This window comes from Palaemon carinicauda, chromosome 44, assembly GCF_036898095.1.
Source record: "Palaemon carinicauda isolate YSFRI2023 chromosome 44, ASM3689809v2, whole genome shotgun sequence".
NCBI lineage: Eukaryota > Metazoa > Arthropoda > Malacostraca > Decapoda > Palaemonidae > Palaemon > Palaemon carinicauda.
The window spans coordinates 34,394,454-34,414,453 of NC_090768.1; the positions used below are offsets into that span (position 1 = coordinate 34,394,454).

A 20,000-nucleotide genomic window follows, 5' to 3' on the forward strand; every position below is an offset into this window, starting at 1 on the left:
AACAAAAACTTAAAATTTTATCTGTACTTGGAAATGCGAGAAAAGAAATTAACCTCCAGCTTCCTGGTTCTATTTCTCGGTAACATCTGAAAACAGATCTGCACTAAAGGTAAAATCATTATAATGCACCTGTTATAACAGGTGCTTTTATATAAAAGCTTTATCTATACATAACAATCATCATCATCATCTCCTACGCCTATTGACGCAAAGGGCCTCGATTAGATTTCGCCAGTCGTCTCTATCTTGAGCTTTTAATTCAATAATTCTCCATTCATCATCTCCCACTTCACGCTTCATAGTTCTCAGTCATGTGGGCCTGGGTCTGCCATGACAATACGAGAAAAATTAATTAATTTCCAGCTTCGTGGTTGTATTTGATGGTAATATCTAGAAACAAATGTGCACTAAGGTAAAGGTATTATATCAGACCTGTCAAGGTGCATTTACGCTTTGGTTAAGAAATGTTAAGGTTTCACCAACTCGCACGTTCACAAATGGTTAATACTTATATGGTGCACCTGTTAGAACAATTGCCTTTGTACATGTATATCAAGAAATTATCACTGCTCAGCCTCACAAGTAGATCAATGAGAGGGAAAATAATACAGAAATAGTGATTTAGCTTTGTAAAGGATTCTTTTGAATTGTCAGAAACATTTGAATAAATTATATTAAGTTTTAATTGGCAAAGGTTGTCTCCCCTATATAATAAAGAGCAAGTATCTGGCTGAGAATTGGGTTGAGCCCAATGAGATGGCACAGGAAAGAGACATCCGGCAAGAATTTCTTTCCTCCCCGTGGGTGCCAGAGGAATATATATATATATATATATAGACACTTATACATATATATATACACTTATACATATATATATATATATATATATATATATATATACATACATATATATACACACACTTATACATATATATACACATTTCCTGTCACCCTGAGCGGCATTGCCAGATGTATAACTAGTCGGTCTCTCCCCATCCCTCGGAAGTTGATAAGAGGGACTAAGTATATATATATATATATATATATATATATATATATATATATATATATATATATATATGATCACGCTCAGCGTCATTGCCAGATGTGTAACTACTCGGTCTCTCCCCGTCCCTCGGGTGTTGGGTAAGAGGAAGTAATCATTTCATGGTGAGAGGGGTTTACACCGAAAAGTACACTCGGAAACGACAATCTCCCACAAATTGCCGAAACTGCCGTGTTGTTATAAGGAGAGGCGATGGGAAGGTTTGAATCTCATTGTTCGTGTGTGAAAATGTATATATATAAATATTTAGTCATAATTTTTGACTGGTTGCGTATACTAAGTATGTAATCAATTGCTTAACTCTCTCTAGTTTGCCTTATAATAACCATAAATCCTGTGGGTGTTTCCCCAAAATATAATTCAAGTCATCATAAATTGAACCCCCCTCCTCCCCCCCCCACGAGTTATTTCTTATATTACTTTATCTCTCTTTCTTGATAGATAAATGATAATCTAGGTGACGAAATAACTGTGATTTTCCCAGAGCATCTATTTCGAATCTAAATGTAGACTTTGTTGTTAAGGACCAATCTTTATCCCCTCTAGTTGATTTTCAATCTGTCAAAATATGTAATGTATTATAATTCAAAATAGTGGCTTTTAATATCAGTCATCCTGCAAAGAAAACTTGATATTCTATCAGTGCCCTTTGATATTTCTTAAGTTTCATGAGGAAAAAACGACAATATTCAAAGGCCACACTTGATAAGGTTGGGTTTAGCCGTGCCTTCTTGACTACTACTACTACTACTACTACTACTACTACTACTACTACTACTACTACTACTACCAGCTAAGCCACAACCTTAGTTTGAAAAGCAAGATGCTATAAGCCCAAGGGCTCCAACAGGGAAAAATAGCCCAGTGAGGAAATGAAATAAGGAAATATATAAACGATGTGAAAAATAACGAAGGATTAGAATAGAATATTTTAAAAACTTTAACAACATTAAAACGTATTTCATATATAAACTATAAAAAGACTTATGTGAGCCTATTCAACTTAAAACATTTGTTGCAAGTTTCAACTTTTGAAGTTATATGCCCTTAGTTGATTTCATAGGAAAGCTTATCTATATATGGTCACATTTAACAATACTATGGACCTCTGTATATAAAAAAAAATCTGGCTACTCATTTTCCTTTATTCTCTCTCTCTCTCTCTCTCTCTCTCTCTCTCTCTCTCTCTCTCTCTCTCTCTCTCTCTCTCTCTCTCTCTCTCTCTCTCTCTCTCTCTCTCTCTCCTTTGTTTCAGTCTGTCCCTTTGTTTTTCGTTGTCTTAATTATCTTAGTTATCGTAACTACTTATTTCCTCTCATCAGTAGGGATCGTCAACCCTTCTCTAGGCACTTAATTGCCATACCATGAGGCACTTCTTTGCCATACCGTGAGGCATTTGTTTGACATACCATGAGGCACTTCTTTGCCATACCGTGGGGCATTTGTTTGCCCTACCATGAGGCGCTTGTTTGCCATACCATGGGGCATTTGTTTGCCATACCACGAGGCACTTCTTTGCCATATCATCAGGCACTTTTTTGCCATACCATTAGGCACTTCTTTGCCAGACCATGAGGCACTTTGTCATACCATGAGGCACTTTGTCATACCATGAGGCACTTTGCCATACCATCAGGCACGTTTTGCCATACCATTAGGCACTTCTTTGCCATACCATGAGGCACTTCTTTGGTATACTATGAGGCACTTATTTGCCATACTATGAGGCACTTATTTGCCATACCATGAAGCACTTTATTGCCATACCATGAAGCACTTCATTGCCCTACCATGAAGCACTTCATTGCCATACCATGAGGCACTTATTCCCATGCCATTAGGCACGTAATTACCATACCATTAGGCACCTATTTTCCATACCATTAGGCACTTATTTGCCATACCATGAGACACTTATTTGCCATACCATGAGGCACTTATTTGCCATACCATGAGGCACTTTTTTGCCATACCATGAGGCACTTCTTTGCCATACCATTAGGCACTTAATTACCATACCATATAGGCACTTATTTGCCATACCATTAGGCACTTATTTGCTATACCATGAGGCACTTAATTACCATACCATATAGGCACTTATTTGCCATACCATGAGGCACTTAATTACCATACCATATAGGCACTTATTTGCCATACCATTAGGCACTTATTTGCTATACCATGAGGTATTTCTTTGCCATACCATGAGGCATTTCTTTGCTATTCCATGAGGCACTTCTTTGCCATGCCATGAGGCACTTCTTTGCCATACTATGAGGCACTTATTTGCCATACCATGAGGCACTTATTTGCCATACCATGAGGCACTTATTTGTCATACCATGAGGCACTTATTGTCATGCCATTAGGCACTTCATTGCCATACCATTAGGCACTTAATTACCATACCATTAGGCACTTAATTGCCATACCATGAGACACTTATTTGCCATTCCATGAGGCACTTATTTGTCATACCATGAGGCACTTATTTGCCATTCCATGAGGCACTTATTTGTCATACCATGAGGCACTTATTTGCCATTCCATGAGGCACTTATTTGCCATACCATGAGGCACTTATTTGTCATACCATGAGGCACTTATTGTCATGCCATTAGGCACTTCATTGCCATACCATTAGGCACTTAATTACCATACCATTAGGCACTTAATTGCCATACCATGAGACACTTATTTGCCATTCCATGAGGCACTTATTTGCCATTCCATGAGGCACTTATTTGCCATACCATGAGGCACTTATTTGTCATACCATGAGGCACTTATTGTCATGCCATTAGGCACTTCATTGCCATACCATTAGGCACTTAATTACCATACCATTAGGCACTTAATTGCCATACCATGAGACACTTATTTGCCATTCCATGAGGCACTTCTTTGCCATTCCATGAGGCACTTCTTTGCCATTCCATGAGGCACTTCTTTGCCATACCATGAGGCACTTCTTTGCCATACCATGAGGCACATTGGTTTTTTATCCTGAGTCAGTCGCTTTACCTCTGACAGCAGGTTTTATATATATATATATATATATATATATATATATATATATATATATATATATATATATATATATGTTCCGACGCGATATACAAACCTCTTAATCATTTAATATAGGAATTTGCTTCACCTCAGCTGAAATGAATTCCTATTTTAAATGATTTCGGGTTTGTATAGCTGGGAAAAATACAATTTAGGACAAATTGTCATGTATATATGCTGATGTTTTTGACAGTAAACAGAGTAATGAAAAACTTGAACTTCCTCATTCCTGTTTTCCTGAGGCTAAACTAACTTGTTTAGCTTTTCGATCTCGTGAGATTAAAGCTCTGTTGGTGGATCTTGATGCTTATGGAGGTGTAGACCCAAATGGTATTTTTCCTTTGTTTTTTATAAAGACAGCAGATTTCTTAGCTCCAAAGTTATCTGTTATTTTGCGTAAGTTAGCTAGAAGAGGAGCTTTTAGCACTTGTTGGAGAATTGGTAATGTTACTCCTCTATGTAAATGTGTTTGTGGTAGCTCAAGTTCCACTGATTACCGCCCAATTTCCATAACTCCCATATTATCTAAAGTTTTTGAACGTCTTCTGGCAAAACGTCTTGATAGGTTTGCTGAAGGTAATCATCTACTCCCTAGTTTGCAATTTGGCTTTCGTAAAGGCCTTGGAGCATGTGATGCCCTTCTTACAATCTCCAATGCTGTACAGAAATCCCTTGATTGTGGTCAGGAAGTTCGTATGATTGGCCTTAATTTTAGTGCTGCCTTTGACCGTGTTAATCATGAGGCCCTTGTTTTCAAACTGAAACAGTTGGGAGTGGTTGGGTCATTTCTTAGCATTATTATTGATTTTTTAAGTAATAGATCTCAAAGAGTAGTTGTTGATGGGCACCATAGTGATTATAGGAATGTGATATCCGGTGTTCCACAGGGTAGTGTTCTTAGCCCATTACTTTTCAAACTATATATACATGACATGTGGTTTGGCCTAGAAAACAAGCTTGTTGCATATGCAGATGATGCTACTCTCTTTGCATCAATTCCATCCCCTGAATGTAGATCTGGGGTTGGTGAATCCCTTGATAGAGATTTAGCTAGAATTAGTGTATGGTGCAAATTATGGGGTATGAAGTTGAATCCTAACAAAACTCAAAGTATGATTGTAAGTAGGTCAAGGACGGCGGCTCCAAAACTTCCGGATCTCAGTATTGGTAATGTTTCTTTAAATTTGTATGATTTTCAAAATTTTAGGTGTGATTCTCGACAGCAAATTTACTTTTGAGAAACATATAAGGTCTGTGTCTTCTTCAATTGCACAAAAAATAAGCTTATTGAGAAAGTCTTTCAAGATTTTCGGTGATTAATCTATTCTGAAGAAGTGTTTTAATTCTTTCATTCTACCTTGTTTAGAGTATTGTTCTTCTGTCTAGTCTTCAGTTGCTGATTCTCATCTTAATTTGTTGGACAGAAACTTATGGTCTATTAAATTTCTTATTCCTGATCTAGATATTAATCTTTGGCACCGTCGTTCAATTACTTCATTATGCATGTTGCATAAAATTTTTCATAACTCTGACCATCCTTTATATTCAGATCTCCCTGGACAATTCTATCCTGTTCGTAATACTAGGGAGGCAGTCAATTCTAATAGCCAGGCCTTCTCCATCGTGAGGCTCAATACTACGCAGTACTCTAGAAGTTTTATTCCAGCTGTTACCAAGTTGTGGAATAATCTTCCTAATCGGGTAGTTGAATCAGTAGAACTTCAAAAGTTCAAAGTTGGAGCAAATGCTTTTTTGTTAACCAGGTGGACAGGAGTCTTTTTATAGTTTATTTATGACATATTTGTTTTTGATATTGTTAATAGTTTATATATGACATGTCTCTTTTGACGTTGTTACTTTTTTTTAGAATGATTTAATTGTTAATTTGTTCTCTTCATTTATTTATTTCCTTATTTCCTTTCCTCACTGGGCTATTTTTCCCTGTTGGAGCCCCTGGGCTTATAGCATCTTGCTTTTCCAACTAGGGTTGTAGCTTGGATAGTAATAATAATAATAATAATAATATATATATATATATATATATATATATATATATATATATATATATATATATATATATATATTGATAGATAGATAGATAGATACTCTTGGCATTAGTGTATGTGACAGTGAGTTTGCAAATTGAATTAAAGCTTTATCCTTCTTCGTCTTTTGGAAAGTTAATTGGCATCCATATTTTGATTCTCATAGTGGTCTTGAATGCCTTCGTTGGAAAGACAAGTCCCTTATGTATAACCACTATAAATGCAATGTGTTAGTTAGGAGACCATCTGAAGCGTGTGAAGAAATTTAAAGATTATGTCTTTGAAACATTAGATGAATGCATTTTTTCACTGAATTTTAAATGTGAAGAAGCCTTGTTATTTATTTATTTTACATATTGTGTTTTATTTTTTGTAATTTTTTGCAATTTTTTTTTTCATTTATATAAATTCTACTATGATTTTCGCTTTTATTTACGTTTTAAATTTTCCACTGAATTGTTTGCTCTCGACAACCAAATAGTTATGATATACAGTACAGTATTGGCGCACTTTCAGCTTGTTCCCCTTGCTACCCAAGTAGATTGGCCTTCAGGCTATGAAGCATAACAAATCATTGAAGGGGAGGAGTCTAAGCAGAGAAATGTGTCAGGGGACTGTATTTCATGACACCCACGTCTTCCCCAGGGTATAAAAGCCCTGTGGATTATCCTCTGTAGACACACGGCGAAGATACAGCAGTTGTTCCTTCATCTTCTCTGGGTAAGAAGGAGCAGTGAATTTACTCAACCAACCTATTTCGTCCTGTTTTATTTTTAACCATTTTCCATGCAAACTATTATTCTTAGTAATGGTTCAGCCTTTTCTTGTGTACATATATAACATCCCTTTAATCACCCTTCCTTCCTGAATTTTACCATCACCTAACTCTGTTTAGAAACAACTCTTACTAGAACAGTGTAATTTACTGTCAATAATTACACGCCATTGCCTCAACTATTATAGGCATAATAACGTCATTATGTAAAGCCATGCTATAGCTAATTTCCAAAAGGTTTACTACGCAAAGTCCATATAACGGTTGCATTGGTTACATAAACTGGAATCTATGAATATTTGCTATGTACGTGGAACATCATACTCAATGAACTGTTATACGAGTAAGCACTAAATAAATGTTCGGTACATTGTACAGTTACCGTGTACATAGTACTGTTACTGTGCACACATAACTGTTCCTTTTGTAGGCCTACTATGACTAAGCTTAGTAACGGTGGCATTCTTCTCCCGAAGATTCTAGATCTCCATCATGAAGTGTTTCATTCTCCTGGGTCTCCTGGCTGTTTCCTCTGTGAGTATTCTGAACATAAGAATGATTTTCCATTATTATTCTTCGGAAATAATATAATGTAATAAATTAAAGTTATGAAAACTGATCAATCCAACATTCACAACTGTGGGTATATATATATGTGTGCAGTTGTGCAATATACCTCATATGTTTATGTAAATGCCTCAGGTGTGGGCGTTGCCAAACGCTGCAAAGGAGAATGAAGGAGAGAAGGTAGCATTAAATGAGAGAAGTAAAAGGGATTTGGCCAACGTTGGAGGAAAGGCAGAAGGAGAAAAGCACATGAGGAAGAAGAGAAATGTTGAAGCATCAGGAGATTCATCCGAATTAGATCTGGATGTCGACATCAATATTGGTGGATCTCGTGGCAAATCTGATATTGATATTAGTCTTAATGTTGATTCCGGTGAGTTTCCTTTGAGGCTTATGGTCTTGACCAAGAAATTTTACGGAAATGTCTCGTCAGATTAGCCTAATATTCACTTGAAAATTGGCCTTGTATTTCAAGTTTAGTTTTCTCATACTTTACCTTCTCCGTTCATGTGGCAATTGATCCGTAAAGTAAAATTAATAAAGTTTAAATAAGTAAATAATGATTGACTTGAGCACCTGCACACAACGCGCATTTTGCCTGCAAGCTTTTTAATTGCACAGAAAGATAAAGTGTTGGTGTGTTCTTGTTATGTCTGTGTTCCTCGGATTTTTCTTGTATTCTTTATGGTAGTCTAATCCTTAAAAAAGATATTAACACTTCTTTTTTTCTGAGAAACTATATGCAGGTTTACATGATCCCGTGAACACTCGAATAATCAGGACCAGAAGAAGAATGAAGGGGAATTGTGCGCCTTCTACAAGATAATTGTAAACTTGTTCAAGAGGGAAATTGATCATTATTTTCTATAATGTTACCACGATAAGGTTTGCTCTTGAAGTCGTCTGCTGGAGGAAAGAAGTCTAAAGCTCAAATGGAAGAAATGCATCTTGATCATGAAGGGGAACACTGAAGTCATTTGCCAAAGACAACTTGAAAGGTATCACAAAACCTGATGTGTGAAGAGTACGAGAAGGGACAACAAAGTGGAGAAATTTCTGAATCATTGCATTGTGTTATTCTTCCTCCACAATTGTTGTGTTATCTTGAGTTTCATTTGCAAGTCTCAGGACATCATTTTGTTCAGTCAAAAACAAGAATAATGTCCATTTTTTTTTTTGTAACCAAGCAATATGTAGCTAATGTACCTAACTCCAGTTTTGTAATTGTGAATTTAAAGTTCAAAAACTTTTTGGGAGCTATGGGATTTGTGTTAATAAAAATCTGTACAATCTCATGATGTTTTCATATATTCTAACATTTTATCATTATTTAAAAGGAGAGGATTTCACGATGATCTATAATAACCATGTACTTATCAAGTATAAGATTGTACGTCAAATTGTCTAAGCATTTTTAGTATCTTTTTCTTATTATTTGAATATAAGGTCCATGCACTGTATTTGTCCAACCCACTCTCTACTAGAGATGGTGCTAAGCCTAGTTGAAATTCAAAAGTAAAAATAAAAGCAGAAGAATTATGTTGGGTGATTGGGAGAGAATGGCTAGATTTGAGGAATCTGGGTAGTCGTAGATGATTACCAATTGACTTTACTTTTTTCAACTCATTCTGATATTGGGAGAGAAGGAAATGGTATTCAGTTTTACACAATGTTCATCAAACACTTTCAAAGGATATGGAATGAATTGACAACCGATCAATATTTGTAAGGTTTAGATTTGTGATATTTGAAGTCTTAATAAAATTTACGTATTGGGACTGAGGAGTGGCGATTTATGGAACAAGGTTGTACAAAATCATGTGTCCAAGAGAAAGGTAACACTACCTAATGTTCCATAGATCTGAATTAAATGCTCTTTTGACATCAAATACAGTCCAAATTAATGTAGTACAATCACCTACAGTATACTGTAAATATTGCCCTATCTTAGGCTGTGCTAGGGATTGATCAACTATATAAATGCTGCAACACGCATGGAGAGAGTAACATTTTCAAGTAACATGTAAAGGATGCCATTAGGTCCATTTCCCTTTCAGAATTGTAGATTCCGGTGTTTTGTTGACTACAAACTGAATTTTAAATAAGATTGTTCCATCACTATTTTTTGGAAACTTTAAAGTTGAACAAAATGCCAGATTAACAGACATCGTCTGGAGAACTATTGCAGCAATACTATTACAATAAAGGAGTGTGACAGCCAGACTTGAAGAATGTTTTAGAAGTTAGTTGTGGCTAAAGAGACGAGGGAACTGTTTGGAGATGCACTGTGTTGTCTGGTATTTCCTCTTCAAGTAGTTCCTAGCACCATGAAGTTTATTTTTTCAATGATTTCGTGTGACAAAAGCACAAAAATCAAAGGGAAAGTGTTAAAGAGGCCTCGCTATACCATCTCTCCAGCCTGAATAGACTCGGTGCAAAGGTGTGGCTAATGAAAAGAATCAAAACTGAAAAATTAAAGATTTTATATTCTTTGGTAGTGCCATAGCCTCTATACCATCTTCTTCCATTGTCTTGGATTAGAGTTCTCTTCCTTGAGGGTACTCTCAGGCACACTAATCTAGCTGTTGCCTTATCTCCTTTCCTCAGTTGACTTTTTTCCCTGCTGTAGCTCCTGGGCTTATAGCATCCCGCTTTTCCAACTATGGTTGTAGCTTAGTTAGTAATGATCAAGTTATTCAGTGTAACGCCATATTGGATTGTGTTGTAAGTTGAGTTTACCTGAAAACTAAAACTCAAAGATAGAAAATACATTAATTGTTTTTCCAGCTTAGTTAATCTAGCTCGGCTTCATATGTATAGGAGAGAAGGTTTAAAACAGATTGCTTTACCACCTAACTCGTCACTTGTAAATTCATTTACTGATCAAACTTCATAATAGTTTTCCGAATCAATTATATTACATTGGAACTTCTTTTTCTTTGTCTGCATCTTTTCCCACTTTTATGTGGGGTTGATCACTAGCATAGGCTAAAATAAGAATGTTTATAGTTGTTTGCACACTAGATAAAAAAAAGTATCTGCACAATTTTTGCAAAACATTTTGGACCATAGTACTGAAGTCCCTGAAATATAAGTGTCTGAAGTCCCACAGATTTGTATGCCAGATGTCAGGTGCCATAGAAGGACTACTACTGCCATCTGCTTACTAATATATAGCATATAGTAGTGTTTTAAAAAGCAGAATTTGGTCATAACACAATGTGACACTGGTAATTTATCATGCAAAACAAAGATTTTCAGGTTTAGTATAACGTCGTTCTGAAACATTAGCCCATTAATATAGCCCTTCTAGAGCACCCGCAGCCAGGCGTACCAACCCTCCCATTTTCACCGGTAGTTTTTCCATTTCCTGTAAATTGATTTGGATTGTATTTGGTGTCCAAAGAACAATTCACCCCGACCATAGGAACATTCTGTAGAGTCGTCTTGCTTTTATACAATCTTATTCCATAAATGGAATTTCTACATAAAATGAAACTGCCATTCCCAGGCTCATTGTGTTTTATTAGACTTTTATCTCACGAATTTAAGCCTTGGAAATAATTTTCCGTTGCAAATTAATTGAATTTTTTGAATTATTTGATGAACACGCTGTAAAATACTGAATACCATTTTCTTCTCTTCCATTATCAGCAGGATTTGAAAAGAGTATAGTCAATCGGATAATCAAAGAATACCCAGGTTACTCGAGACAATATTTAGCTGTTTATTTTACTTTAGCATTCCCAAAAGATTTAGAAGCATCTGTAGTAGAATGTTTGTTGCCTAAATGCAATTTTAATGGATCTTATTATGTTTAAAAGATAAGATGAATTCTGAAAGTGCTTATGCAATCTAACTTGTAATCTTAAACTTAAAAATGTAATTTCGTTATTATTGATCATCCTAAAATTCATCATATTTTAGATGAGAAAATATCAGGATATAGGAAAACTAAGTTATGAGAATTAACAGATTTTTATTCAGATAAATTACCACTTTATGACGTTTTTGTACTTATTTTCACAATTGCAGAGCACGAGTTAGATGGTTACGTATTACTAAACTTTATGACTAATGGCAATATGAAAATATGACAGTTCTCAGTACTAAGAGGTTTTCCCTCTTTATATCTTGACAAAGTGATGCTTTTGAGATTTGTGTATACAACTGGAGATAACATTATAGTTGTAGAGGGAACATAGGAACACACTGCAATTATTCTAAAATTCTTCATGGATGCTTTTTCCTCTCGTACTCTTCACACATCAAGTTTTGTGATGCCATTGAAGTTGTTAGAAAAATATTTTTCTTATTCAAAAAAGCTCTCAAATTGCATCTTGGTCATCAATGGAAACACTGAAGTCATTCGCCAGAGAAAATGAGTTCAGAGAAGGCTGAATGATATTCAAGGCTAACTGGGAAATCCTGGATAACATTCAAAGAATACAGAAGATGATGTGAATAGGGCCTTACGGTGAGGGGATGAGATGGTTAGACGAGTTTTCTGAGGTCATTACCTTGGTGGGGGTAGTCTTGTAAGCAACTGTCTGTCTCTCGCTATGTTTTCAACAATTGCTTTTCCCAGTGTGGCCGCAGCCTGCCAGGGCTGTGGTGAGTTGATGTTGATTTGTAGGTCACTTCTCAGTTGAGTTGTTTCCCTACACTCTAGTAGGTAGGGCAGGAGGGCCTGTTGTGGTGTGACATCACAGTGTTCACATGGTCTTTGAATGTTATCCAGTATTTCCAAGTTAGCCTTATATCCCAGTCTGAGCCTGTGTATACATACAGCTTGCTCTCTTGGGGTGTATCTGTCTATGGGTGGAGGCTCTAGCTCTGTGGCCCATTTGTACCATTTGGCAGAGGGAGAGCAATTCCCTATCCACTTGTGTAGTTCCTTGATTAAATTGTCTTTGAGATGTGACTTTACTTTGTTTTTAATCGGTTGTAGTGCGAGCGTGGCCATGAAGTACTGCTTCCTGACCTATTTCTCGTGTTTTGACTCCTCCCCTTAAAGGAATTGCCATTTCTTCCTTCTTGCTATCCCACCTTTCCTAACATTTTCTTCTTAATGTGCCTGTAAGGTTTTCTCTTTTCTTCCCAGTTGTACTTTGGCACTGAATGTCATCACAGGCCCTAAGCCCGGGTTATGTGCGGTCCACAGCAAAGCCCTAAATTCTTAAACGCATTTCAAATCTATTGCCTCAGTACGTAAAGCTTGGTTTAATCTACAACAACTAATAAAAACCATTTGATTATTATTCTGAAGAGGAATCCAGTTATCTTCTGCTGAAAGACAGCTGTAGGAAATTGAAGACAGCTGTAGGAAATTGACCACCTACGATTATAGTTATCTTTGAACACTTGATATCCGCTTGAGAGATCTAGCAATGAAAAGGTGCCTAGCAACACGTATGCCTTAATTAAGGATTGATATTCTTACAAGCTAATTAAGGATGACCTTCGATCAAAGGGATTAACCGGTGATGAAGTGTAGGACAGAGGTAGATGGAGAACGCTGGCCAGAAACATCGACCCCACATAAAAGTGGGAAAAGATGCAGACAAAGAAGAAGAAGAAGATTCTTATAAGCTAATTATTCGAAATCACCCCATTGATTAATGTAAGACGATTATGTTAGAACTTGCGTTATACGAATAAGGAATTGACCATTCTTTTTTAGTGTTTGACCCGTAAATTAATATCATAAAGGTGCGCTTATCTGAAACTGAATCGGCTCCCACACATTCCTTTTCGTGTACAACTGTTTCGATTTTAGATAAAAAAAAAATACATTTTTACTTTCACGCAATAAAATCACTTGTCATTTCCCCGTCAAATTCCTGAACAGAATCTGAAGGAGATTCTGGTATTGTTTGTTTATAAAGTTCAAAAGTGTTTTTCTTTGTTCTCTTCGTGACTTGACTGTTGTTTTTGTTGTTTAGTAATATTTGTGTCCTCCAAAGAGATGACTAAATATATTCTCTTCAACTAGTAACAGTTGTGTCCTAAATCAAAGTGTCAGTAGATATAATCGTTTTATGTTTTATCTTTGCTGTATGTGTGGTACAGCTTGTGTGTGTACATTTGCTTACATACATACATACATACATACAGTGGCTATTTTGCTTCTAGAAAGATTTAGATTTAAAGAAAGGATTTTTAAGCATAAACTTGCATTAGAATTATTACTGAGTTCCACTAAAATTTCAGGATTCCATATTTCCCATCATCTTTGCTAAAACATGAATATTGCCACGAATTAATGAACACTAATTGGTTAATTAAGTAAAATTAATGTATGATATAAGAATCACTACAAGAAATTGAAGTATATTTAATATTATTACGAAGACGAATGATAAAGATACTGTAATTAGAATGAACATATAATTCCTCTTCTTTTGACATTATTAATCCCACTGTATAGCAGGGTTGGCCGATCGAGTCAACTTTTTCCATCTATTTACATTCATTACATTACATCTGCTTCCCCAGTCCCACTCCACCCACCCATCTGATCCTCTGACGCCCCATATTCCTCCTCCCCAACACTGTTGTAGCTCTCTTGATTGGTTCCACATCCTCCCTTCCTAGTTCATGGTCTTAGGATCCAAGAGGAGCATCCCTATCCCATTACATGTACCACACATTCTTCTTATATATTCACTCTCCCTTCTTTCCAGTAGCAATATTCCAGCAATCAATATTACCATCCTCATCTCCGTTCTTTCCTACAGTCTTTCCTGGCTCTTCTTAAGAGCCCGAGTTTCTGCCCCATATAATATTATGGCTCTGATAACTCTTTAATCGGCAAAGTTAAACAAAGATATTTCGGGGGGGGGGGGCTGTTATTGCTGTTAGTGCATCTTGGGAGGATCACTGTAAAGGGTTTAAAGGCCGCTCATGAATAGCAAAGGCAAGCTGGACAATGCCGTAGAGACTGACCATATATGCATATGATCAGCGCCCAATCCCCCTCTCCACCCAAGCTAGGACCAGGGAGGGCCAGGCAATGGTTTCTGATGACTCGTTAGATACACCTATAGATTCTCCCAACACCCCCGTCCGTAGCTCACAAGGATGGTGAGATTGCAGCGACTCGAATCCCTGTCTGGCGTTCACCTGTCAGGGACGTTGCCACATCGGTCACTACAACCCTACTGGAGGGTTTTGGCATCTTCCTTTCTTCTATCTAGGTGACCTATCTCTCTTTTACTTTAACCTTACATTGCAATTATAAATTCCCCAGTTGCCCCTCTGCCCCAGTCACCTCCCCTCCGTCCTCATGTTTGCGTCATGTAACCCATATTAAAAAATCCAAATCCTGAACGGAAACGGGTTAGAAATTATGGAAAGAATGACGGTTATGGAATAGTTTTTCTTGATTTGTATTTCGTCCGAGTCTTATTGATAAATTTGCAGATTACACCAGATTTTTAATGAATGCAATAAACAAAATCACTGTAGATTTATTGTAATTGTATAGCTCGGTTTTATGGCCACCCTTTTCCGTAGGACGACTGACTAGTCGGTATAGCAACATTAGCAGTAAATTAGATTTTATTGAAATTCTATTAATTTCAATTTTATGTTTTATCAAAAAAGGTACATTAAATTGTAGGGAATAAGAATAACACTACAGTGGTTTGGAGATATATTTCACAAGTTTACATAAAATTACAACTATTTTTAGTACAGTTTGTATATTTGTATGTTGTGTCAATTAGCATGAATTGTTGCTTGTAAAGCACTAATATATATATATATATATATATATATATATAGAGAGAGAGAGAGAGAGAGAGAGAGAGAGAGAGAGAGAGAGAGAGAGAGAGAGAGAGAGAGAGAGAGAGAGAGAGAGAGAGAGAGAAAATACACACCTGTGTAGGTGTGTAACTTGATTTATTGTTTATGATTATATGCGACGAACATAAGTACAGTCCCAGTGTGTTACGTAATATTTATGAGATATTACTACTTGCTTACAATGCAACAAGTCACTTAACAACATTAAAGAGATTTTAATTGATAAAACAACTTACTTTAAAAAGAGAATTCGCTTTAATTTTTAAAGGGTCTTCCTAAGGAAGTTGACGGAAATGCGTAACGATACAGTCATATGGTAACTGTTTGTAATAACAAGTGTTCTTTAATATATGTATGTCCCACTTACTGATACACAAGGATGATCTTATAACCTTTGTAAAGCGTCTGTTTTACTGTACTACCGGGAGCCCATTTTAGAACAATTGTTTTTGTAGATGAGTGTCGAGTTTTCAAAATTTTCAAAAGTATTCAGGAAAGTTTTGATGAAGAGAGTATAAGAAACTTTCCATATACTGTACTGTATATATATATATATATATATATATATATATATATATATATAATGTATATATATAATGTATATATATAATGTATATATATATATATATATATATATATATATATAATGTATATATATATATAATGTATATGTATACTGTATATATATATATATATATATATATATATATATATATATACATATGTATATATATGTTTATATATATATATATATATATATATATATATATATATATATATATATATGTATGTATGTATATGTGTGTAGTGTATATATAAATTACGTACATACTTTGTATATACACAAATGTATATATGTATATAGTATCTGTGTGCATGTATGCGTGTTTTAAAAATGCTACTGTCGATGGCAAGAGGTATTCTGTCACTGTATAGTTAACGTAACCTGTAACGTCTGATTAATGTTCTCACAATCTTAGGAGACAATAAACCCCGGACTGTAGTAGTAAATAGAATTGTGAACAGATTCTTCAAACTCCAAAACTAAACTCCGAATACTGTACTTGATGTTGCAACAAAATAATCAAGCTTGAGATGAAATCAAGTCAGTTACGAGAAACCCACGGTTGCTATTTGTTGAGAATGCATAAGTAATATTCATTATCACTCTTTGATAAAATGATTCACTCTTTGATCTTTTTAAACTGATTACGATGTATAGCCACTGGATTCCGTTTAAATCTGTTGTATTAACGTCATCTAACTTTTAACTATAGGGGCAGAGAGGTTTTTTTTTTTTTTTTTTTTTTTTTTTTTTTTTTTTTTTTTTTTTTTTTTTTTTTTTTTTTTGCTTGTGGTTACATTACATACGCTGTTTAAATTCATAAGGATATAGTTTAATAGTTGTTTTATAATTTATCGAAATTTTTATCTTTGTATGTGAGAACATCCAAATTATTCCGACACCACGAATTTACTTACACAATGTATTGTAAACTTGAAAAGAAAGTAGATGTCAGTTTTTTGCGTTATCTCAAATGTGGCTCTTCTCAAATGTAACAGCCATCTGAAATCATCGAAACTCCTTTGTATTTCTTACCTAATCATATTTGGATATTCATCCTAGTCATCTTAGGCACTTTAAACATTTCATCATTTCGCGCAGTTTTTGCAGAACTGATGAAAAACAAACTGATGTTTCAGCTAACCGGCGATTGCGAATTTTTAGATACAAATAGCCCTACTCGGTTTGTAGCATTTATCCTGAAAAGTGAATATGATAAGTTGTTAATATTAAAGTCAACTATTTATTGGAGAGGGGTTTCTAAGGCATGTCAGTGACGTGTTCTAGTAAATTTATTGAAATAAAGGTAGATATTTTACTTGTGTTTGAAAATATTATATTTGCAGACATATTCATACCTGAATTTTATTTTTCAAACTTTTATCAATTATCGAGACCTTGTAAAATAATTTGTATTTCACAGCCATTTGAATCAAATAATCAAGGAACCATTGGAACCAAGGAACCATTTCAGAAAATTCTGATATAAAATATTTTGATGATGATAAAGACAGTTAACGCCTCAAAAATATTTTAGATATTTTGATTAGCATATGGCTTATGATTTAACAGGTTTTTATAGCTAACGTCTTGTGAAATTTATGAAAATTTGTGTTTAGAACTTAAGGCTTTTAAGAGGCCTTACGTCTTTATTATTATTAGAAAACTATTAATCCTTTATAAATTTATAATTTTTAATAGATTTGTTTAAAAGTTAATTTACCTTTAGATGATGTATGACTAAAGAAATTATTGTAATCAAGAAGGAATTTAAAAATATTGATCTTGTTTTGATTATATTGATTATAATTTGAGTAATTTTGAAATAATCCATAATCTGAATGATTAATGTTCGATGAAAAAAATTCAGAATTAATTTAACCATAGAACCATCAATTTTATGTCAATTTTTTTAGAAAAAATTATGATACATTAACATTATAGAATAGTAGCAGAAATGGTTTTCTGTCTCAAAACTATTGCAATAGTTTTCTTTAAAGCGATTAGTTGAAACAGTGATAGCATCAGATGAGTTTTTATCTGTTTTTATTACTTACATCTGTGAAATGGTGACATCTTTAAGCACGAACCGAGCGTAGAAACTACTCGATGTAATGTTGTAGTTCTTCAGTTTTAGTCTCCTCAAATTGACCGTCAATAAAAACCTCTGATCTCGTCTACCTATATGATATCCTGCAATGACCTTCAAGGGAAATAGTTGAACTTGTCAGCCTACTTCAATCTCCTCTGGTGATCAACTTTTAGGAAAAATGGTGAATTTGTCGACCAATTTAGATCTCCTCCAATGACCGTCTTTTAGGAAAATGGGTGAATTTGTGGACCAATTTCGATCTCCTCCAATGACCATCTTTTAGGAAAATAGGTGAATTTGACGACCAATTTTGATCTCCTCCGATGACCATCTTTTAGGAAAATGGGTGAATTTGTCGACCAATTTCGATCTCCTCCAATGACCGTCTTTTAGGAAAGTCTGTGAATTTTTCGACCAATTTCGATCTCTTCCAATGACCATCTTTTAGGAAACATTTAAGAAAATAGGTTAATTTGTCGACCAATTTCTATCTCCTCCAATGACCGTCTCTTAGGAAAATCTGTGAATTTGTCGACCAATTTCGATCTATTCCAATGACCATCTTTTAGGAAACAGTTAGGAAAATCTGTGAATTTGTCGACCAATTTCGATCTCCTCCAATGACCGTCTTTTAGGAAAATCTGTGAATTTGTCGACCAATTTCGATCTCCTCCAATGACCCTCTTCAAGGAAATTAGTTGAAACTTTTTTTACTCATTCCGGTCCCCTCCAATGCTACTTTTAAGGAAAATAGTTGACATGACGCCCTATTTCGAACTTCTTTAATGACCTTTAATGAAAATATTCGAACCTGTCCACCCTTTTCAATATCCTCAAATGACCAAGAAAAATGTTTGAACTTGTCAACTGTTTTTGTTTTTCATCTCATGAAACCAAAAAAAAAAAAAAAAAAAAAAAAAAATTGAAGTATTCGAACCATTTCAACCCCTTCAATGACCGATGAATATATTTGAACTCTTTAACCTATTTCAATATTCTCCAATCCCTTTCTTCAAAGAATATAGTTGAAATTGTGGACCTATTTCGATATTCTCGTGACCAAGAAAATTTTTTTAAACTTGCTCACTTATTTCAAGGTAATTCTTTTACGACGATTTCCAAGGTATTGAGGTGACCTGCAAGTAAACTCTAAAAGAAAATCTATAAATTAACTGAATTTTTTTTTTTTATTATTTCAACCTAATCCTTTTACGAAGATTTCTAAATTATTGACATGTCCTGCAAGTAAACTTTTGAAAAAATATGTAAATTGACTAAAATAATTCGTGAGACAAAGTGCAATTATTGTTCTGTGCCAAAACACACTCCAAGCAGTACAGTGCTAATCTACTTGTTTTAGTGCAGTAATTCAGTGCTTAGTGACATATTAATATATGTGCAGGTGCATGACTTAATAGATATATTAACTATTGACTTTGACATGTCGAAATTTAAAAAGAGCACTAATATTTTATCATATATTTCATGATAATCACATTGAGCAAAAGAAAGTGGATTAAATATCTATAACAAATGAAACAATGAAAAATCTCCACGAATCGAACTAACCATTCATGTTAACATCGACATCAACATTAACATTGGAAACGGGACCATTAACATTAACATTAACATCGACGTCCACGTTAATGTTAGGTTTAGCGCCTTGAGAATCCGAAGCCTCAACGGATCTCTTATTTCTGCTATGCGTTTCTTCTGTCTTTTCTTTTGCGTTGCCCAGATCACTTAGCAATCTTCTAAGTACCGCCCATTCCTCCTCAATGGCACTTTCAGTTTTTGGCGCCGCCTGGACCTGAAGCAGTGACGGTAATTACTCCTCGTTGCAAATTATTCCGTAACTAGTATAAGCGCCCCGTCAAAAAGGACAGCTAAATGTTTAGATGGATATGCACACACGCACGCACACAGATTCAACACATTTCTCCGGGTAACCCCTCTCACCAGCGTATGACTACTTCGTCTTCCGCTACCCGAGCGTGATAGCTATC

The 20,000-nt window shown here is 35.1% G+C and overlaps 1 protein-coding gene across 4 annotated transcripts in view; it reads left to right on the forward strand.

Moving 5' to 3' along the window:
• The window catches only part of LOC137634462 (uncharacterized), a 28,125-nt gene extending 19,616 nt beyond the window's left edge, over positions 1 to 8,509 (forward strand). The window contains exons 3-6 of one of the 4 annotated variants that reach the window (XM_068366870.1): positions 6,700 to 6,903; positions 7,435 to 7,492; positions 7,661 to 7,898; positions 8,272 to 8,509. In XM_068366870.1, coding sequence (XP_068222971.1) covers positions 7,451 to 7,492; positions 7,661 to 7,898; positions 8,272 to 8,351 — 360 coding nt within the window. In that variant the 5' untranslated portion in view covers positions 6,700 to 6,903; positions 7,435 to 7,450 and the 3' untranslated portion in view covers positions 8,352 to 8,509. Of the gene's footprint in view, positions 1 to 6,699; positions 6,904 to 7,434; positions 7,493 to 7,660; positions 7,899 to 8,258 lie in introns of all 4 variants that reach the window. The other 3 variants (XM_068366871.1, XM_068366872.1, XM_068366868.1) reach the window with 3 other exon arrangements.
• The last annotated feature ends 11,491 nt before the right edge of the window (positions 8,510 to 20,000 follow it).